Source organism: Ambystoma mexicanum, chromosome 10 (assembly GCF_040938575.1).
Source record: "Ambystoma mexicanum isolate Mex_15411 chromosome 10, UKY_AmexF1_1, whole genome shotgun sequence".
Classification (NCBI taxonomy): domain Eukaryota; kingdom Metazoa; phylum Chordata; class Amphibia; order Caudata; family Ambystomatidae; genus Ambystoma; species Ambystoma mexicanum.
The window spans coordinates 1,085,829,253-1,085,845,689 of record NC_090932.1 but is presented as its reverse complement, the minus strand read 5'-3'; the positions used below and the strand labels follow the sequence as shown (position 1 = coordinate 1,085,845,689).

General features: G+C 46.9%; 1 protein-coding gene across 1 annotated transcript in view; it reads left to right on the top strand.

Annotated features, from left to right (window-relative positions):
- The window catches only part of LOC138491998 (pyroglutamylated RF-amide peptide receptor-like), a 453,788-nt gene extending 437,806 nt beyond the window's left edge, over positions 1–15,982 (top strand). The window contains exon 5 of the mRNA XM_069618908.1: positions 12,196–15,982. Coding sequence (XP_069475009.1) covers positions 12,196–12,602 — 407 coding nt within the window. The 3' untranslated portion in view covers positions 12,603–15,982. The remainder of the gene's footprint in view (positions 1–12,195) is intronic.
- The last annotated feature ends 455 nt before the right edge of the window (positions 15,983–16,437 follow it).

Sequence of the window (16,437 nt, the reverse complement as noted above, 5' to 3'; positions counted from 1 at the left end):
GCGGCTATGGGCCCCAAATCAAAGGGCTGCTCCTTCAGAGGGAGCTCCATATCGTGTCTGCAGGTGTCAGAAGGAGAAGCCAGTGGCCAGCCATCAACCATCAGTGACTAGTAAGGTAGGAGTGGCCCGGGTGAGGAATAGAACCATCACTCTACCATCACTCTACCCTGAATACCCTGCCACATAGCAACCTTACATATACTAGAATAATTGTGCCATCTGCAGTATTTTTACTGCATTGTGAAAGTATTTAAATTGCATTGTGAAACCTAGGCCTTTCTCCCACTATACAGGACTCTTAGACCTAGGTGTGTTTCATTTAATTGCATTGTGAAAGTAGTGCTGTCTTTGACTTTGCCTTCTTAGCAAAGCATTCACCTAGCAAACTGTTCTACTACTGTCTGAGCCCTTGCTGTTTTGTTCAGTTGTCTACTATTGTCTCGTCTCTCCTTATCTCATCTGCTTGCACCCCTCCCTGCATCCTTCCCTAGTGTTTTCTCCCCACCGCTACCTCCCCTTCCGCTTCTCTCCCCTCCCCACCTACTCTATGGTGCTCTCTGTCTCTCCTATGTTTTCTAACTGCGTCTCTTTCGACTATCCTACCCTCCTCACAAAATCTGGTAGGAATACGTTTAGAAAGGACATCCTGTTCTGCAACCCAGGCCTCCCTATCACTGACACCTATACCAGTTCCTTCTTTATGCAAACCCTGCCCAACATCCTCTTTGTCATTCCCTCACCAAACCTATGGACCCTTCATATGGTCTCTGTGCTTTCTTCTCTCTCTTCTTATCCCATTAATGGTGGCACCGGGTGCAAAGCCCTCCTAGCGTCCTTCCACTCCTCTAAGGTCCTCATCAATGGTTACCTGAATGGTACCGTCTTGGTCCAAGGCCCTCAGGTCAATCTCCTCCTCTTTGATAGATGGTTCCCATGCCTCATCAATTTCCTTCTTTCTCCTGCTGTCCCCTCTCTTCCCTCCACAGAATTCTTGCCTCTGCCTGCTGTCTCCTCCTTGACTCCCTTGCCCTCTCCTCCTCCCTCTTCTGCTCCCCCTCAGGCTTCTTCTACACCTCTGCAGGGTGTACCTCTGATTTGTACCCCTCCCCGGAAGTCTTTTAAGGACGGCAACCTTCTCCATATTGCCACTCTTATCTCGCTCAGCTGTCAAACACTTCTCTGACATCTGCTGCCTCCTTGAAGAAATGTACCTTGATTTCCTCGGTCTCATGAGACATGGTTCACGGCCAGCTCTGTCACAAGCTTTGACACCCTCCTCCCTGACAGCTACAAGATCCTCTCTGCTCCTAGGTCCAAATGTTCTGGAATGGGTGTAGCCCTGATCTTCCCCGAGTGGATTCCTGCCTCTGTCATTCCCACACAGGCCTACTCCTCTTTCGAATGCCTCTTCTGTGGGCTCTCTCTCTCCTAGCCATTCTCTTACTGTGGCTACCATCTATCAACCACCTGGTCAGATCTCCTCCTTCCTCTCTGAGTGGGCGGCCCTCTCCTCTTCCCTCCTGGCCTCAACCACTCAGCTCCTCCTTCTTGGAGATTTTAACATCCTCCTGGATGTTTCCTGTCCTTCCTCTGGACTCTTTTGCAACCTCTGCGACTCTCGCTCACTCTCTATCCTCCCCTCTGGCCTGACACACTCTGCAGGGCACACTCTTGATGTTCTGATCTCTACAGACCTTCCCCTCTCTAGCCCTCTCACCACTCCTCTTTCCTGGAGTGATCACTTTCTCTTTTCCTCCCAGCTCATTCTCTCCACCCCTCAGGCGAGCCAACTCCAGCACTGCCACCTACCTTCTCGGATATCTGATCCATGAAGCGTGTGGCAGTTGAGGCTTTCGCTGCCACCTTCTCACACCATCCTTCGCCTTTGGATGACTCACACCCTGACACAGCCCTCTCCATGCTTCACTCTGCTATATCTGATACTCTCAATGTTCTTGCCCCTGTCATGAGGATCCGCTTGAAGGTCACAGCCAAGTGCAACTCCTGGTATGACTCAGACCTTGCCACACTTAAACACAAGTGAAGGGTGGCTGAGAGCATATGGTGTGCTTCTGGTACATCCTCTGACAATCTGGGCTGCCACCTGCTCCAAAGGCAATATCAGCTCTCTGTCTGCACCAAGAAGAGAGCTCACATTCAAGTCTGCGTCTCTGCAGCATCTAATAACTCAGCCGAACTCTTTAAAATCTGCAAGGAGCTGGCCAATCCTGCTGACGTCTTTACATCTCCTGTCCCCTTCCAGGCCCTCTGTACGGCCCTGGCTTCTCATTTCATCTTTAAAACTCAGGACATCCTGTCCTCTCTCTCTTTCTCTACTCATGTCCCCTATACTAACTGTTCTTCTACTGGCCCTTCATCGACCACCTCTCCTCCCTCTTTCTCTGCCTTTCCCCTGTTCTCCCCAGATGAGGTTTCTAGAGAAGTCCGATCTATGAAAGTCTTGTCAAAACTGGTTCACCCCTGTTCCTGCAAAACCATCAAGGACCACATATACACAATGGCCCCTGCTCTGGCTGACTTCTGCAACCACTCCTTCGCCACTGCATTCTTCCCTTCCCCCCTGAAACACTCCCTTGTGCACACTCTTCTTAAGAAACCTTCTGCCGACCTGTCCTGCTCGGCTAACTATCGCCCAATCTCCATCAGTCCTTTCCCGGGCAAACTCCTGGAAAATCTGGCCATCTCCCAGTTTAATCTTCACATATCTGTTGGTTGTCTTCATGACCCTCAGTCTGGCTTCAGAGCTGCCAGAATCACGGAAACTGCTCTCCTGAAAATCCGTGAAGACCTGCTCTCCAAACTCGATTCAAACACCCCCTGTGTCCTCATCTTACTTGATCTCTCCTCTGCTTTTGACATGGTCAAACATGTCATCCTGCTCAACCGTATCCATAATAAGCTGGGTATCACCGATCAGGCCCTGGCTTGGCTGACCAATTTCCTCTGCGTCGACCCTCCCAGGTCCAACTTGGGTCCTTCCTCTCCTCTATATCTATCTCTACCTGTGGTGTTCCACGGGGGACTAATCTCTCTCTCTGGCTGTTTAACCAATACCTGGCACTTCTTGCCCACCTCATTGCCCCTCTCTGCCTCAACTTTCAATGCTATGTGGATAACGCTCAACTCATTTTCAGGCTCCCTTCTGCCACTTCTTCTCCTTGTCTGTCAAAAACATCATAGGGGAGAAAAGTGTGAACACTCTCCCCCGAACCCCAGAAGCCAAATGAAGTCGACCCTCCACCCGTGGTTGGCACAGATACCTGATATTCAAACCAAAGGATACCACGTGGCAGCCAATGGGGGAACGAGCGTTAGGAAGAGGTTGTGGACGGGGAAGGGGAGGTTATGGAAAACCGGAGAGAGGGTTAGGAAAAAACCTACAGTGGATAGGATAGGGGAATAAACAGGGAATAACCCTACACTGTCTAATATGGTAAACCATGAAACATAACACACACATAGATCACCAATATTCCCCCTTAATACAGGCTGATAAGGACCTTAGATAGTGTAACCGTTATCTCTAATAGCCTCTTGATACAGGCACATGTAGTTATTACTAGGACATGGAATACATATAAGCAAGTGTGAATGAAACAAACTCAGGGGCTATGACTGTCCAACATGAAGAACATGACACATGGCCCTTTTGGGCAAGCAAAAGCAACATAAACACTCATAAAACATGTAGGACCAACACCCACATAGAATGAACTCCAACACATATATATATAAGGAGGTAGCAGGCCCCTAATGATAAACTGTATGTGGTACAGCGTGACTGCTGATTGCCTCCTTAGTGTCAAACATTCAGTAATTTCCAGACCTGGTCTAATCAAGAGTTCGACTCATATCATATGCTCAAATAAGTCCTGCAAACATTGCCCTACGTTAATTCACGAAAAGCAACAAAAGCATTCAGCACTTATCTGTGTGTCTGGGAGACTCGCAAGCCATCCCAGACGAGAAAAGATGACGCCTTGATGGAAATGAGAGCGACCCCGCTCGCCCTGTCCACGCCAGGAGAAGAGCAGAGCTTTAATGGAGTAGCGTGAGTCTTTTTGCTTCATGTGCTTATCCACGCGTACTTTCTAGGACCACATAGTTCTCCATGTGCTGCCAAGATTGCTGAATCCTGCTGTAAGCGTGCGCTGGGCCGCACAAACCGCCGGCATGGCTTTGCCTCATGGAAACAATAAGCCACACCTGCCGTGCGCCGTTGGCCCTTGATAAGCTGTTGTTAATTACAGACAGCTGGTCAACGCACACAGCAAGTACTACGATATGAAAAAGGGCTGCTGGGAAATGTAGTTTTTTCCAGCCCAGGTATCAATACTAAGCTCTTTTCAGCTTTACACACCTCTTTCGCCTCCACCATCCCATATTCCTGACATTGTCTCATCTCTGACTGTCTGTCTGCTATCCAGGAGAAGTGTGCCGCAAATGATCTCTGCCTTAATGCCAGTAACACCGAGATTCTCCTCATCAGCACACCTGCTCCCTCCTTTCCTGTCACTCTCTGGCCAGCCTCTCTTGGCCCTCTTCCTGCTCCCACTTGTGAGGCTAAAAACCTTTGGGTCATCTTTGATTCCACACTCTCCTTCTCTCCTTACATCTCTGAAGTCTCTAAGAAGTCACACTACTTGCTGCACCTCCTCAAAGGTATTCTTCCTTTCCTCTCCTTCCCACAGAAGCTCACTTTTGAGGGGATTGGGTCCTCCGACGTATTCCATATCTATGACAGGTAATGTCCACAGCTGTGCTGCTTTGGAAAATCTTTGGCGTCTGCGTCCTGCGTCGATGACGTCAATGCGCCGTCCCCGAGGACCTCCTCCAACGGCCGACGTCACCTGATCTGATAAGTAGGACGCACGACACCCATAGCCTCAGTTCTGTTTTTTCCGCGAACGTGTTCGCTTCGTGAATCTCGGTATGCCTCGACTCGTTGGAGTTACTGTTTTCTTTCTCGGTTCGTTGAACCTGTTCGGTTTGTTTGTGGCGATGTCTTTCGCGTCCGGGCTTCAAGAACTGCGGGGACTGTGGGTCCAAGATGTCGGTCATGGACTCGCACGACGCCTGCCTCTGGTGCCTCGAGGAGGCCCACGATATGGACGACTGTGTCGACTGCCAGTCGCTCACTGTGAAGGCCTTGTGTGAACGCAAGAAGAAACTGTCGGTAGGTCGGGTGTCTAAGCCCCGGAAGTCGAGGTCTGCGGGGCTTTCGACCGATCACTCGGGTGACTCTCCGCGTCATTGTCGGAAGTCTGGTGGGTCTCCTTCCAGGAGTCGGTCTCACCACTCCTCCGCCTCTTCTAGGCATTCCAGGAAGCGCCGGCATAGGTCGCCTTCCCGTCCTCTTCCGAGGACTCCGCCCATCGGCGGGTCACTTATCCCTCCATGCAAGCGACACCGCAGGAATGGGCTTCCTTCAGGAAGCAGATGCTAGCGATTCTGGAATCGCAGGGCACCGGTCCGTCTGTGCCTCTGAGTGGGGTCGGTCGGCACCCGTTGAGAGACACCACCCGTACGCCTACGGGCTCGGGTGGTCGGCACGGCTCGCGGGAGAGGTCCCGCTCAGACAAGGGTAGCCATTCTCGCCATGCCCGTTCCAGGTCCTCAACGCGCTCGAGACCGCGTGATCCTGTGCCGTCTTCAAAGAAGACGTCGACGCCTGTGATGATTACTGTCGAGGTTCCGTCCTCGAGGGGGTCGTCGATGTCGTCGGTGCCCAGGCTGTCTAGAGACACGCTCGGAGCTCCGGCTTCGAGGACAGTGACGACGCCGCCGATGCTGGAGGCGTTGCAGCTGACGTTGATGCCGATTCGCTCGACGTCGACGCCTTTTCTGTCGACGCCAGCGCCGACTCGCTCGGCACCCTCGACGTTCAAGATGGTGACTCTTTCTCAAGTCCTCCAGGCCCTTCAACTTCAGGGCTGGTTGGTGTCTCTCGACCTCAAGGATGCTTACTTCCATGTGCCGATCCATCCCAAGCACAAGAAGTACCTGAGGTTCGCGGTTGGCGACTCGCACTTTCAGTTTCGGGTCCCGCTGTTCGGATTGACCTCCGCCCTGAGGGTTTTCACCAAGCTCATGGTGGTAGTGGCTGCGCATCTCAGGAAAGGGGGGATTCACGTCTACCCCTAGCTGGACGATTGGTTGATCAGGGGGGGCTCTTCCGAGCAAGTCCTGGATCATCTGTCCATCACCTGCCACTCCCTTCACAAGCTGGGCTTCTCCCTCAATTTAAAGAAGTCCCATTTGACACCGACGCAGCGGCTCAAGTACATCGGAGCAGTGCTCGACACATCCCTGGGGCAGTGTTTTCATCCTCAGGAGAGGGCTCTTCACATTCAGCAGATGGTGCACAAGTTTCAGTTTGCCCAGACTCTCCCAGCGTCCGAGTTCTTGAGACTGCTCGGCCTCATTGCATCCTGCATTCTTCTGGTGCCAGAGGCTCGTCTGCAGATGAGATCTTTGCAGTGGGCACTCAAGCTCCAGTGGTCTCAGTCCTCCGGCAGGCTGTCGGACCCTGTTCAGGTGCCGCCCTCGGTAGCCCGGGACCTTCTGTGGTGGGCCGTCGAGGGCAATCTGATGAAGGGGGTCCCATTTTGGCTGCCCGGAGGTGACGATCGTGACGGACGCATCCCTAACGGGATGGGGAGCTCATGCCAACGAGCTGACAGTCAGCGGCCGTTGGTCTCCGTCGGAGTCCAGACTCCATGGTCTCCGTCGGAGTCCAGACTCCATATCAATCTGTTGGAGCTGAGGGCTGTCAGGCTAGCCCTGAAGGCTTTTCTGCCGACTGTGCGCGGGAAGAGTGTCCTGATTCTGACGGAGAACACGGTGGACATGCACTACCTCAACAAAAAGGAGCGGGGCAGGGTCCCTTCCGCTGTGCAGGGAGGCGATGCAGCTCGAGTTCTGGGCCATCCAGCAGGAAGCTTTGATCTCAGCAGTTAATCTGGCCGGAGACGACAACGAGACGGCAGACGCTCTGAGCAGGCAGAGCACGATCTCTCACGAGTGGGAGCTGGCTCAGGAGATTCTCCTGGAGATCTTTGCCCTTTGGGGGACCCCTCAAGTGGATCTCTTCACCTCCAGTGTCAACCGGAAGTGCGAAAGGTTTTGCTTGCGGGAATTTCCTCCAAAAGGAGCCTTAGGAGACGCGTTTGTGGTGGAGTGGTCATTCCCACTGCTGTACGCGTTTCCTCCAGTTCCCGTCATCCCGCAAGTGTTGCGGAGGTTACGGAGGTTTGGTTCCCGGATGATCCTCATTGCTCCGGCATGGGCCCGGAGGACGTGGTACCCGGACCTTCCAGACTTGTCCATCTGCCCTCCACGTTGTCTTCCCTACTGAGACGATCTGCTCTCACGGGAGGGGGGTCAGGTTCTCCATCCAGAGGTCAGATCCCTCAATCTTCACGCTTGGCTTCTGAAAGGTTGAGGTATAAGGATTGGGACCTCTCTGAAGACATGATGGAGGTGTTGCTCTCGGCTAGGCGGCCAGCAACTAAGTCTCTGTACCGTTGCCGTTGGAGAAAGTTCTGCGACTGGTGCAGAGTTCAGAATGTGGATCCTTTTGACTGCGACATTCCTATGGTTTTGTCTTTTTTGCTTTCTTTGGCCCACAGGGGCTTGCAAGTGGGGACCATTAAAGGTTACCTGGCGGCGCTGTCCATATTTAAGCGCTCGTCTGAAGAGTGTTCCTATTTTAAGATTCCTTTAATTTCGCAGTTTTTGAAAGGGCTCACTAATGTGTTCCCTCCATCACCTTTTTTGGTGCCAGGTTGGGATTTGAACCTTGTTCTTAAGTTCCTTATGGGTGCTCCGTTTGATCCTTTACATTCTTGCCCTTTGAGGCTGTTAACTCTGAAAACTGTGTTTTTAGTTGCGGTTACTTCCGCTCGCAGAGTGAGTGAGTTACAGGCACTTTCAGTTAAGCCACCCTTCACTGTATTTCACAAGGACAGGGTTGTCCTTAGAGTTCGTCCTTCTTTTCTTCCGAAGGTGGTTTCGGAATTTCATTTGAGCCAGAAGGTTGTTCTTCCGGCGTTCTATCCTCCTCTACTACCTGGTAAGGAAGAGGAGAGGCTCCATAGGCTTGATCCTAGGAGAGCGTTGAGCTTTTATATCTCGCGCATGTCCCGGGTCAGAGTGGACGATCAACTTTTCATTGGTTACGCTGGAAAGCGTTCGGGACAAGCTGTGATGAAACAGACTTTGTCTCGTTGGATTATTTTAGCTATCTCCGAGTGTTACCGCTTGGCGCGTAAGGACCCTCCGACTGGCTTGCGGGCCCATTCTACAAGAGGAGTGGCTGCGTCTACTGCCATGCAGAGGGGAGTTCCTATTCGTCACATCTGTGATGCAGCCACCTGGGCTTCAGTACATACTTTTGTAAGTCACTATTCCCTCGATTCCATCAGGGGGTAAGATCTGGCCTTTGGCAAGGCTCTATTCCGCTATTTGATTGTGCATGCTAAATTTGTATTCTAAATTCTTTCCCACCTCATTGCTTGGTACTGCTTAGGGAGTCTGTCATAGATATGGAATACGTCAGAGGACCCCATCCCCTCGAAGAACAAGTTACTTTCGTACCTGGTAACGTTCTTTCTATGGGATGGTCCAACAACGTATTCCATATCGCTCCCTCCCTGCCTTCCCCGCTGCAGAATTTCTTTTGCGATTGCAGCGTTCCGCAAGGCCTTGTGTGTCTGACTGGCAGAAAACTGGTGGCACACGTTCTGGGAAAAAACTATAACTGAAGCTATGGGCATCGTGCGTCCTACTTATCACATCGGGTGACGTCGGCCATCAGAGGAGGTCCTCGGGGCGGCGCATCGACGTCATTGACGCAGGACGCAGACGCCAAAGATTTTCCGAAGCAGCACAGCTGTGGACATTACCTGTCATAGATATGGAATACGTCGTCGGACCTTCCCATCGAAAGAACGTTACCAGGTAAGAAAGTAACTTGTTCATCTCCAGAGCTCGGGTGCTCTCTAGGCTGGACTTCTGCAACAGCCTCTTTCGAAATCTGCCTGCTTCCACTCTCTGCCCTCTACAACTCATCTAGAACAGTACTGTAAGACTTGTCCTTGGCCTCAAACCAAGGGATCGCATCTCTCCTGGACTGAAATCTCTGCACTGGCTCCCAGTGGCTGTGAGGATTAAGTTCAAAACCCTCTCCATTATTCACAAGGCCTCATGTTGCCTGGGGCCTCAATACCTTCAACTCTCTCTTCCTAAGTGTCTTCCTTCACAAGCTCTTTCTTCATCCACCTCCAACTCCCTCAGGGTAAGTCGCTTCTCCAAGCAACAAATTGGGGTAGATCTCTTTCTTCGGTTGGGGTCTCCCTCTAGAACAGCCTCCCTGCCTCCCTGCCTCCCTGAAACTTGAAGAGAACCATTTTGCAGTTCTGAAAGCACCTCAAAACCTTCTTCTTTGCTTCTGCTTTCTCTCCTCCTCTCCCCTGCTGAACTACTGGCTGAAAGTGAAACTGCACTGGTCACCTGACTACCCTCTGATCTCAAGCCCAGGTCCCTTCCCCCGCCAGATGCACCGCTGCACTGCCTCCCTGGCAACCCCTGCACTGGGGACTGTTTTCTATATCTGTATAGCCCCCTTCCAGCACTTGACACCTGATGTCTGTACTTGCCAACAGCTTGCCGCCCTTTTACTTATTGCTTTTATTTATTCTATTTATTTTACTGTCGATCCCATGTACTGCACTGCCACCTCCGCCTCCCCCCGCACATTTCCCCTTCCCCCTTCCATTGCACTTGCGAAATATAGAAGTCACCTGGCCTAGTAAGATTGTTGTCTCTGTCTTCCCTTTGTTCCCCCTCCCTTTCCTCATCGCGCCTTGTAACACTTGTGTTAAGGCACATTATAAATGCCATATCATATCAAATATCATATTGAGGTATACAACCTTTGTATAATCACACTTGGGTGTGAGTGTGTCAATTTATGCCTGTCATTCACCAGTTTGCCCTACTTTATATTAATCCTGATAATAAAGTAGTACTTTGCCATATTCTTTGAGCCTGTCCGGTTATTTGGATCTGAAATTAGTATTGGTAATTCCATCTTAGATGCTTCAAGGTGCTACAGTACAATTATACAACCATTAAACTACATTAAAAGCCTATATATACTTTTTTTTGGGATATATTAAAAACTAGAAAAAAAAAGAATAACAACAACTGAAGTCTATGTTTGTATGACTGACTTAAAAGGACACTGCACGTTTTTTTAAGTATGTGTAATGGACAAATATTAACTTGTTACCTTAGGTAATAGAACACATTCTGCAATCTTTGTGATATCTGTAACGAACTCTTAATATGTTTCAGTCTTGCACACATGCCAAATAGGTCAATAAATATAAGCATGTTTTCTGAGATACAATGTATCTTTCATCTGTGTCATTTTTGAATTATTAAAGCATTTGGCCCCATCATGAGTTTGGTGGTAATTCTGTAGGAAATGCCCCCAAGCTCTATTACTGTTACCACCACGTCCTCTGAGGAATTTACTGTGGAATTACAAGTGGTGGTATGGCAGTGTAATTCCCCTTTTTTGAGCCCACAGGACCCCATGGGGGGATCATTGGTTTTACCATGGACAGGAACTCCGATGCAGTAAATCTTTTAATTTTTGGAGGTTAATTGGAGGATTTAACTGCTTACATCCTCCACTTTACCTACAACCCAGAAATTGGAACTGCGGGTAAGTGGCAGAAAAGATGCAATCATTTCTGGATCGCCATTTCACCACAATGGTTTCCTGTGACGCTGAACCTGTAATGAGGCTCATAGTGGTAGTTGTAGGCTTTAAGTTAAGGGAGTCCACGTGCTTTGTACTGCAGTCTTAATTTACGCATACAAAACTATCCTTTAACTATCTCTGACAAATACCTACTTATTATGGTGTAATAATTGAGAGAGCAATTATCAGCTGTACACCCATAGATATATCCAACTCCCGCTTTTTTGGTGACATGTATTTGTTTCTGATGATTCAACATGTTGGACTTCATGAATAAGATATTTCACAGAGAGAGGTTTTTAGCTTCTTAATTAAATATGTAAGATTATCAACCTGCTTGCTTTTGATGTGCGGGCAAATCCTTAAAAAAAGAAGCCCTTTATAATCAGGGCACTTTCACCAGTCTGAACTATGTTACTTTGAATATCAACAGCTGCGTAATCTGGCACTGAGTTGTGAATATTAAGAAACAAATAGTGCAAGATATTGAGGCGATATACACTGTACACACAGGCTGACCCTGCCAGTACGGACCCTCCGCCCAAGTTAAGGGCCCAAGCAAAGCGAGGGTCAATTAACACAGACGGCAGAAGCTGTTACCAGGAGTGTCGGCCCAATGCTGAGGTGCATACCACCACTAGCGCCCGCGAGTAACACACGCAGGTGTTCATTGGAATTGTAAGAAAAAGTACTTTTTTTGTTTTTTGTGTAAAATTTAGTTTACATGTGAAACTTTTATCACACTTTCAACTCCGCTTCGTGACCGTCTTTGGATTCTTCGACCACTTTGACTATTTAATTTTATGCCAGGTCGTTTTCCGTGAGTTCATTGGTTTCCTCCTTGTCTTTATCTTTCAGAATTCTTTCCAATCAATGTATTCCTGCACACGCGAATCTGGGATTATAACCTTGACTAAAATAATCCCATCTTTAAAAAAGTACTTCCCTTTAGTCAGCCTGTGATGCCACCCGCGGGAGGGGGAAGTGTTGATTCTGTCATTAAAATTGAAAATGAACTCCCTCTCCCACAGATGGTGTCGACTTACTGAAGGTAAGTATGTTTCTTTTTTTTAAATTACAACTCCCTTTACCACTTGGGTGTGTTTCCTCGTGGATGTGAAAGATGACATGGGGAAGACGGGGAGGGCAAAGGAGGCATGGAGCTGGGGGCACGCAGCCCCGGGGCATCTCGGAACATGGGCTTATACAGAAGATACAGTCCACGTTGGGAGCTCCCTAATTGGCTAGTGCCCCTGCCCAGGGTGCTAATGAAGATTGGGGAAATTGATTATACAGTGCAGTTGGGGAAGGATTCTTGAAAATCCTCCACATGGGCTGAACTTCACTTTGCGTTGATAATTCTCCTGGTAATCACATCTATTTCTGTTTTAATTCTATAGATAACTTGGAAGAAGAGTATGACGACATAACCATTAAAATGATCATCGCCATTGTCCAGGCAGTGGGATTTTTTAACTCCTTCAACAATCCTGTGGTGTACACCTTCATGAACGAGAACTTCAAGAAGAGCTTCGTGGCCATTCTCTTCTGCAGGCTCCGGAACCCCGAGCCAGCGGAAAAGAGAGAGAGCCAGTTATCAGAGAGACCAAAGGTGGGCCCCTCAAACTATGCACACCGCAAGGAGGGACGTGGCACGGCCTGCCATTTGAGCGCAGAGAACCTAGAACTCAGACTGTGTGACCAGCTGCCGTCGGCCAAATTGGAGTCTGAACATTCCCCCGCGGTGGTCGCATACCCACTTGTGAGCGACAATAAAGACATGTTGCCCACTGGCCAGTCTGCATGAAGCACTGGAGCTCAAATCTGTGATCATTGATCAAGTAAGTGATCCTGGCTTTGGAAGTAAAGAATCACCAATACTTCTGTTTCTAAAGAGCCTCACTTTACCTCATTGCTTTATCCTGCCCGTTCTAAATTCAACTAGTGTTGTATTTTATGGACTGAAACAGATGGATAATGCATTGGAAGCTCTACAGATCTGACAGATTCTAGAGACATTTCAAAAGGAATTGAATCATTGTATTCTCTAGTGCTGCTGGAACTGCGAGGACCACAAAACACAATGCCATTTCTCTTTCGTCACATGAGCTTGGCGATGTAACACCACTATCGCAATGATTTGTTTTGTCATGTGCTGGACCTGAGGCATTACTTTGTTGTCCCATGCAAGTTGATAACACACCGTTATTGCACTTTGCTACGGTGACCTAATTTGCAAAATAGAAAACTGGGACGGGCACAAACATAAAAGAAGGAGTATCATGGCAAACCCTGCTGCCCCCCTTCTTCCCTTATGTGCACGTCATTTTTCCAGGACTGAATGGCTATCCTGCAAATTAACAGTGCGGTTTTCATTTGTAATGTAAACATCGCTAGGCTATTATGCAAGTCAATGCAAAAAAGATGAGAATACTCGTCCTTGGCACGTAAGGGGTTAACAAAGGAGGTTTTGCTTTGTTTAATATTTCATGCTTTCCAATCTGTTTGGTTTCCCACTCAGTCTGTGTGGCTCAAGCTGGTAATGTGCATGGTGGCTACTGAAAGGTTGCGGGTTCAAGCCCAGCCTGGCATGTCAGAAAAAACAGAATGTAAAAAGCTAATTATTCTGATGTTTGCTTGCTTTCTAATTGTTGCCCACCATCAATATTCAATTGTTTAATGCTGGTAATATTCCCTTTATCCAAAAACCGGGACAGGCACTTTCCCTGTCGCAAAAACGGGGACATTTTTAAATTAAAACCCACACTTGGGATTGGGGACAGGATGCCTAATTCCAGGACTGTCCCAGGACGTCTGGTCACCCTACACTTTGCTATCACACCGTCACTGCAACGTTCATTATTTGATCTGCTGGAGAAGTCAAAAGGTCGAAGTCACACAACTACTAAACGTGTACTTTATTAAATGCAGTTTAAGAAACCAATGCAAACTGCCAAAGAGCCATTGCAGTGATGCAGAGGGAAGCATGGATGGTACACACAGTTATTGTAATCTTGTTTATTTCGTGGGTTTGGTGATGGACGACAACTTGCACTTTTGTATTCACTCTGAACGGTATAACGCAAGTATTAAAGTGTTTTCAATTCATAAATGTTCCAATATGTATCGATAACGTCACGTTTATTGCAATGTGTATCATACAGCGTTTGGGGAGAGGGAACACATCACAAGGTCTTGTATGTTTTCGTCACTGGCGCTTGAAGAGAAACAAGCACATTGCCACAGTTATTCCAGTTGTTTCTTGTCATTTGTTGGAAGATACGTATGGATGATATTATATGAGTTGCTATTTATTTTAGTCCATGCAATTAAAGCAACATATTGACGATGGCACACAGGTACTGGAAGGTTCATTATGACAAGCTTTTAGGAACAGGACACAGGAGCCATTTTGGACGGATTCTGGAACTTTACATTTTTTGTATTTCTATGCCATGCGAGAAGTAATTCGGGTATGCATGTTTTATTTCATGTGTTGGAGGAACATGTCGATTCTATCTAACAATCAGTATCTGCTTTTTTGTGTTTATTCTTTTGCCGGCTTTGAGAGCATGTGCTGAATGTGTAACTAATATTCCACGGAGTATTGCTAAGTCAAGCACCGACACATCCTGTATCACAAGCTTTACAAAGACGACAGCGTTAGGCCTAAAGGAGAAGAGGGTGACATGGGAAACAAAAGGCAAAAGAACAAAGACGGAGAGAGAGAGATGTGCACGGGGAAACAGGCAACAGGCTAATGAATAAGGCCCAAAGTATGGGAGACTTCCAGTCATACATTCCTTTCTAAGATGTCATGAGAAATACACCGTTTCATAAAAAAAGTGTTTTGCGTTTGTGAAATGGAATTCTACCTTGCATGCAAAGATATTAGAAGTACCAGAGAGAACTGATGCTTGCACCATCAATGAAAGAAGTTACTTTGAGTAACTCTAATTTACCCTTCACTTAAACCTGGAGAGGGCGAATTGATTCACCAAGCTGTTGCTATGGGTAACTGGCCTACTCCAGACGGTCCTATGTAATTTCATCGACACCTGTATTTACGACAGGTGTTTTTCCGCCTAATTTTTGGCGAATATTTTTTTTTACATTTTTTGGGATTATTTGTAGGGGGTTCCCCCCAAGCTCCTCATCGTTTACCTATTTTTTTTTATTCCTGACTCCGCCCAACCCTTTATATGCCCTTTCCCAACCCCCAATAAAATGTCAAAATGTTTTTTTCAGGAAAAATTCTGCAGACTTCTGAGAATACACCAGTAGTAAGTTACAGTTAATTATAGTAACACATATCCCTGCCAGAATGTAGGAAAGGGTAAGTTAGCGTAGCTTCTTTCTGAAATGCCTTCCGTTGTAATTTGTTTGACATCACAGCAGTAGATTAACCTGTTAAGACTTGCTTTAAAAGTCAGTCTCTCCAGCCACTCATCCTGATATACCAATTATACACATTGTGTGCATTTGGGTATGCAGTGCCGTTTTGTTATTTCTTATATGTTTTTCCTGTAAACAATGGGTGCCTAGACCTAGCATAAAGCACTTTGTAATCTGCAGAAATTAAGCATGTTTAATGCTAACATAGCAATTTGTATATTTTTATATGTGCTCTTACTGTATATGCCTCTGTGTGATGCCTGAAAGAGTTGCCTGCACAGAATATATCTGTTTTTGTAGTTTTTATACAACATTGCAACGAGTCTAGGGTGCCCTTTGCAATCATCATATGCCTTGATTTCAATAAGAAATGAGTCATGTATGGCGTACCAGGAAGCGACACACACAGCATTTCAATGTCTTGATGTGGACTGTTCCTTCAGTGCAGAAGCTGGCTGTTGCACATTTAGAAACAACCAAGCACTGAGTCAACAGCATTTGTTTTTTATGGTCATGAGGTTTTTTTTCCAGAAATGATATCTGTCCACTACATCAGACAGAACCTGGCTAGGACAGATAACATCTAAAGCTGGGGTCAAAGGTTTACGTATCACCATTTCTCTATGAAAGACCACCTTTCTCTCCCATTTTTCAAAACGGACGAAAACAATTTGCAGTTTTGTCTTTTTTTAAAACAACATTGACCACTATTTTTGATCAACACACAGTTGAAAATTGTAGCTATAGCACTTTGTTTACTTACTAATAAAAACGAACATGTTAACATAACATTATCTTTTTTTTTTTTTTTTTTTTTTTTTTATATTCCTATTTTAATGATTTTTATTGTTAAAATATTGATTTTGATACAGATATCAACAGGTTACAGACTTTGAATAAAACAAGAACCACAGAGAAATGACATAGTAAGTGATTTTGATCCTTTGTAATATTATTTCTATAAGGCTAAGTAATTTGTTAAATTCACTTGCGAATATAATATGAACTATAATAGATATAAACCGCATTAATATAACATGTAGTTTAGAATTGATTGCAACGAGTGATTTATATGTAGTGAGAATAGAGATTTGGGGGGAGACGTACAGGGAGACAGACTAGAGACATATAAGGATAAGGAGGGAAGAGGATAGTGGGGAATGGGTATATTGGATTATTTCATCAAAATAATATAATCATTTCAAACATTATCAAGTTCTAGCATTTTTGAATATGTATGGAAATAT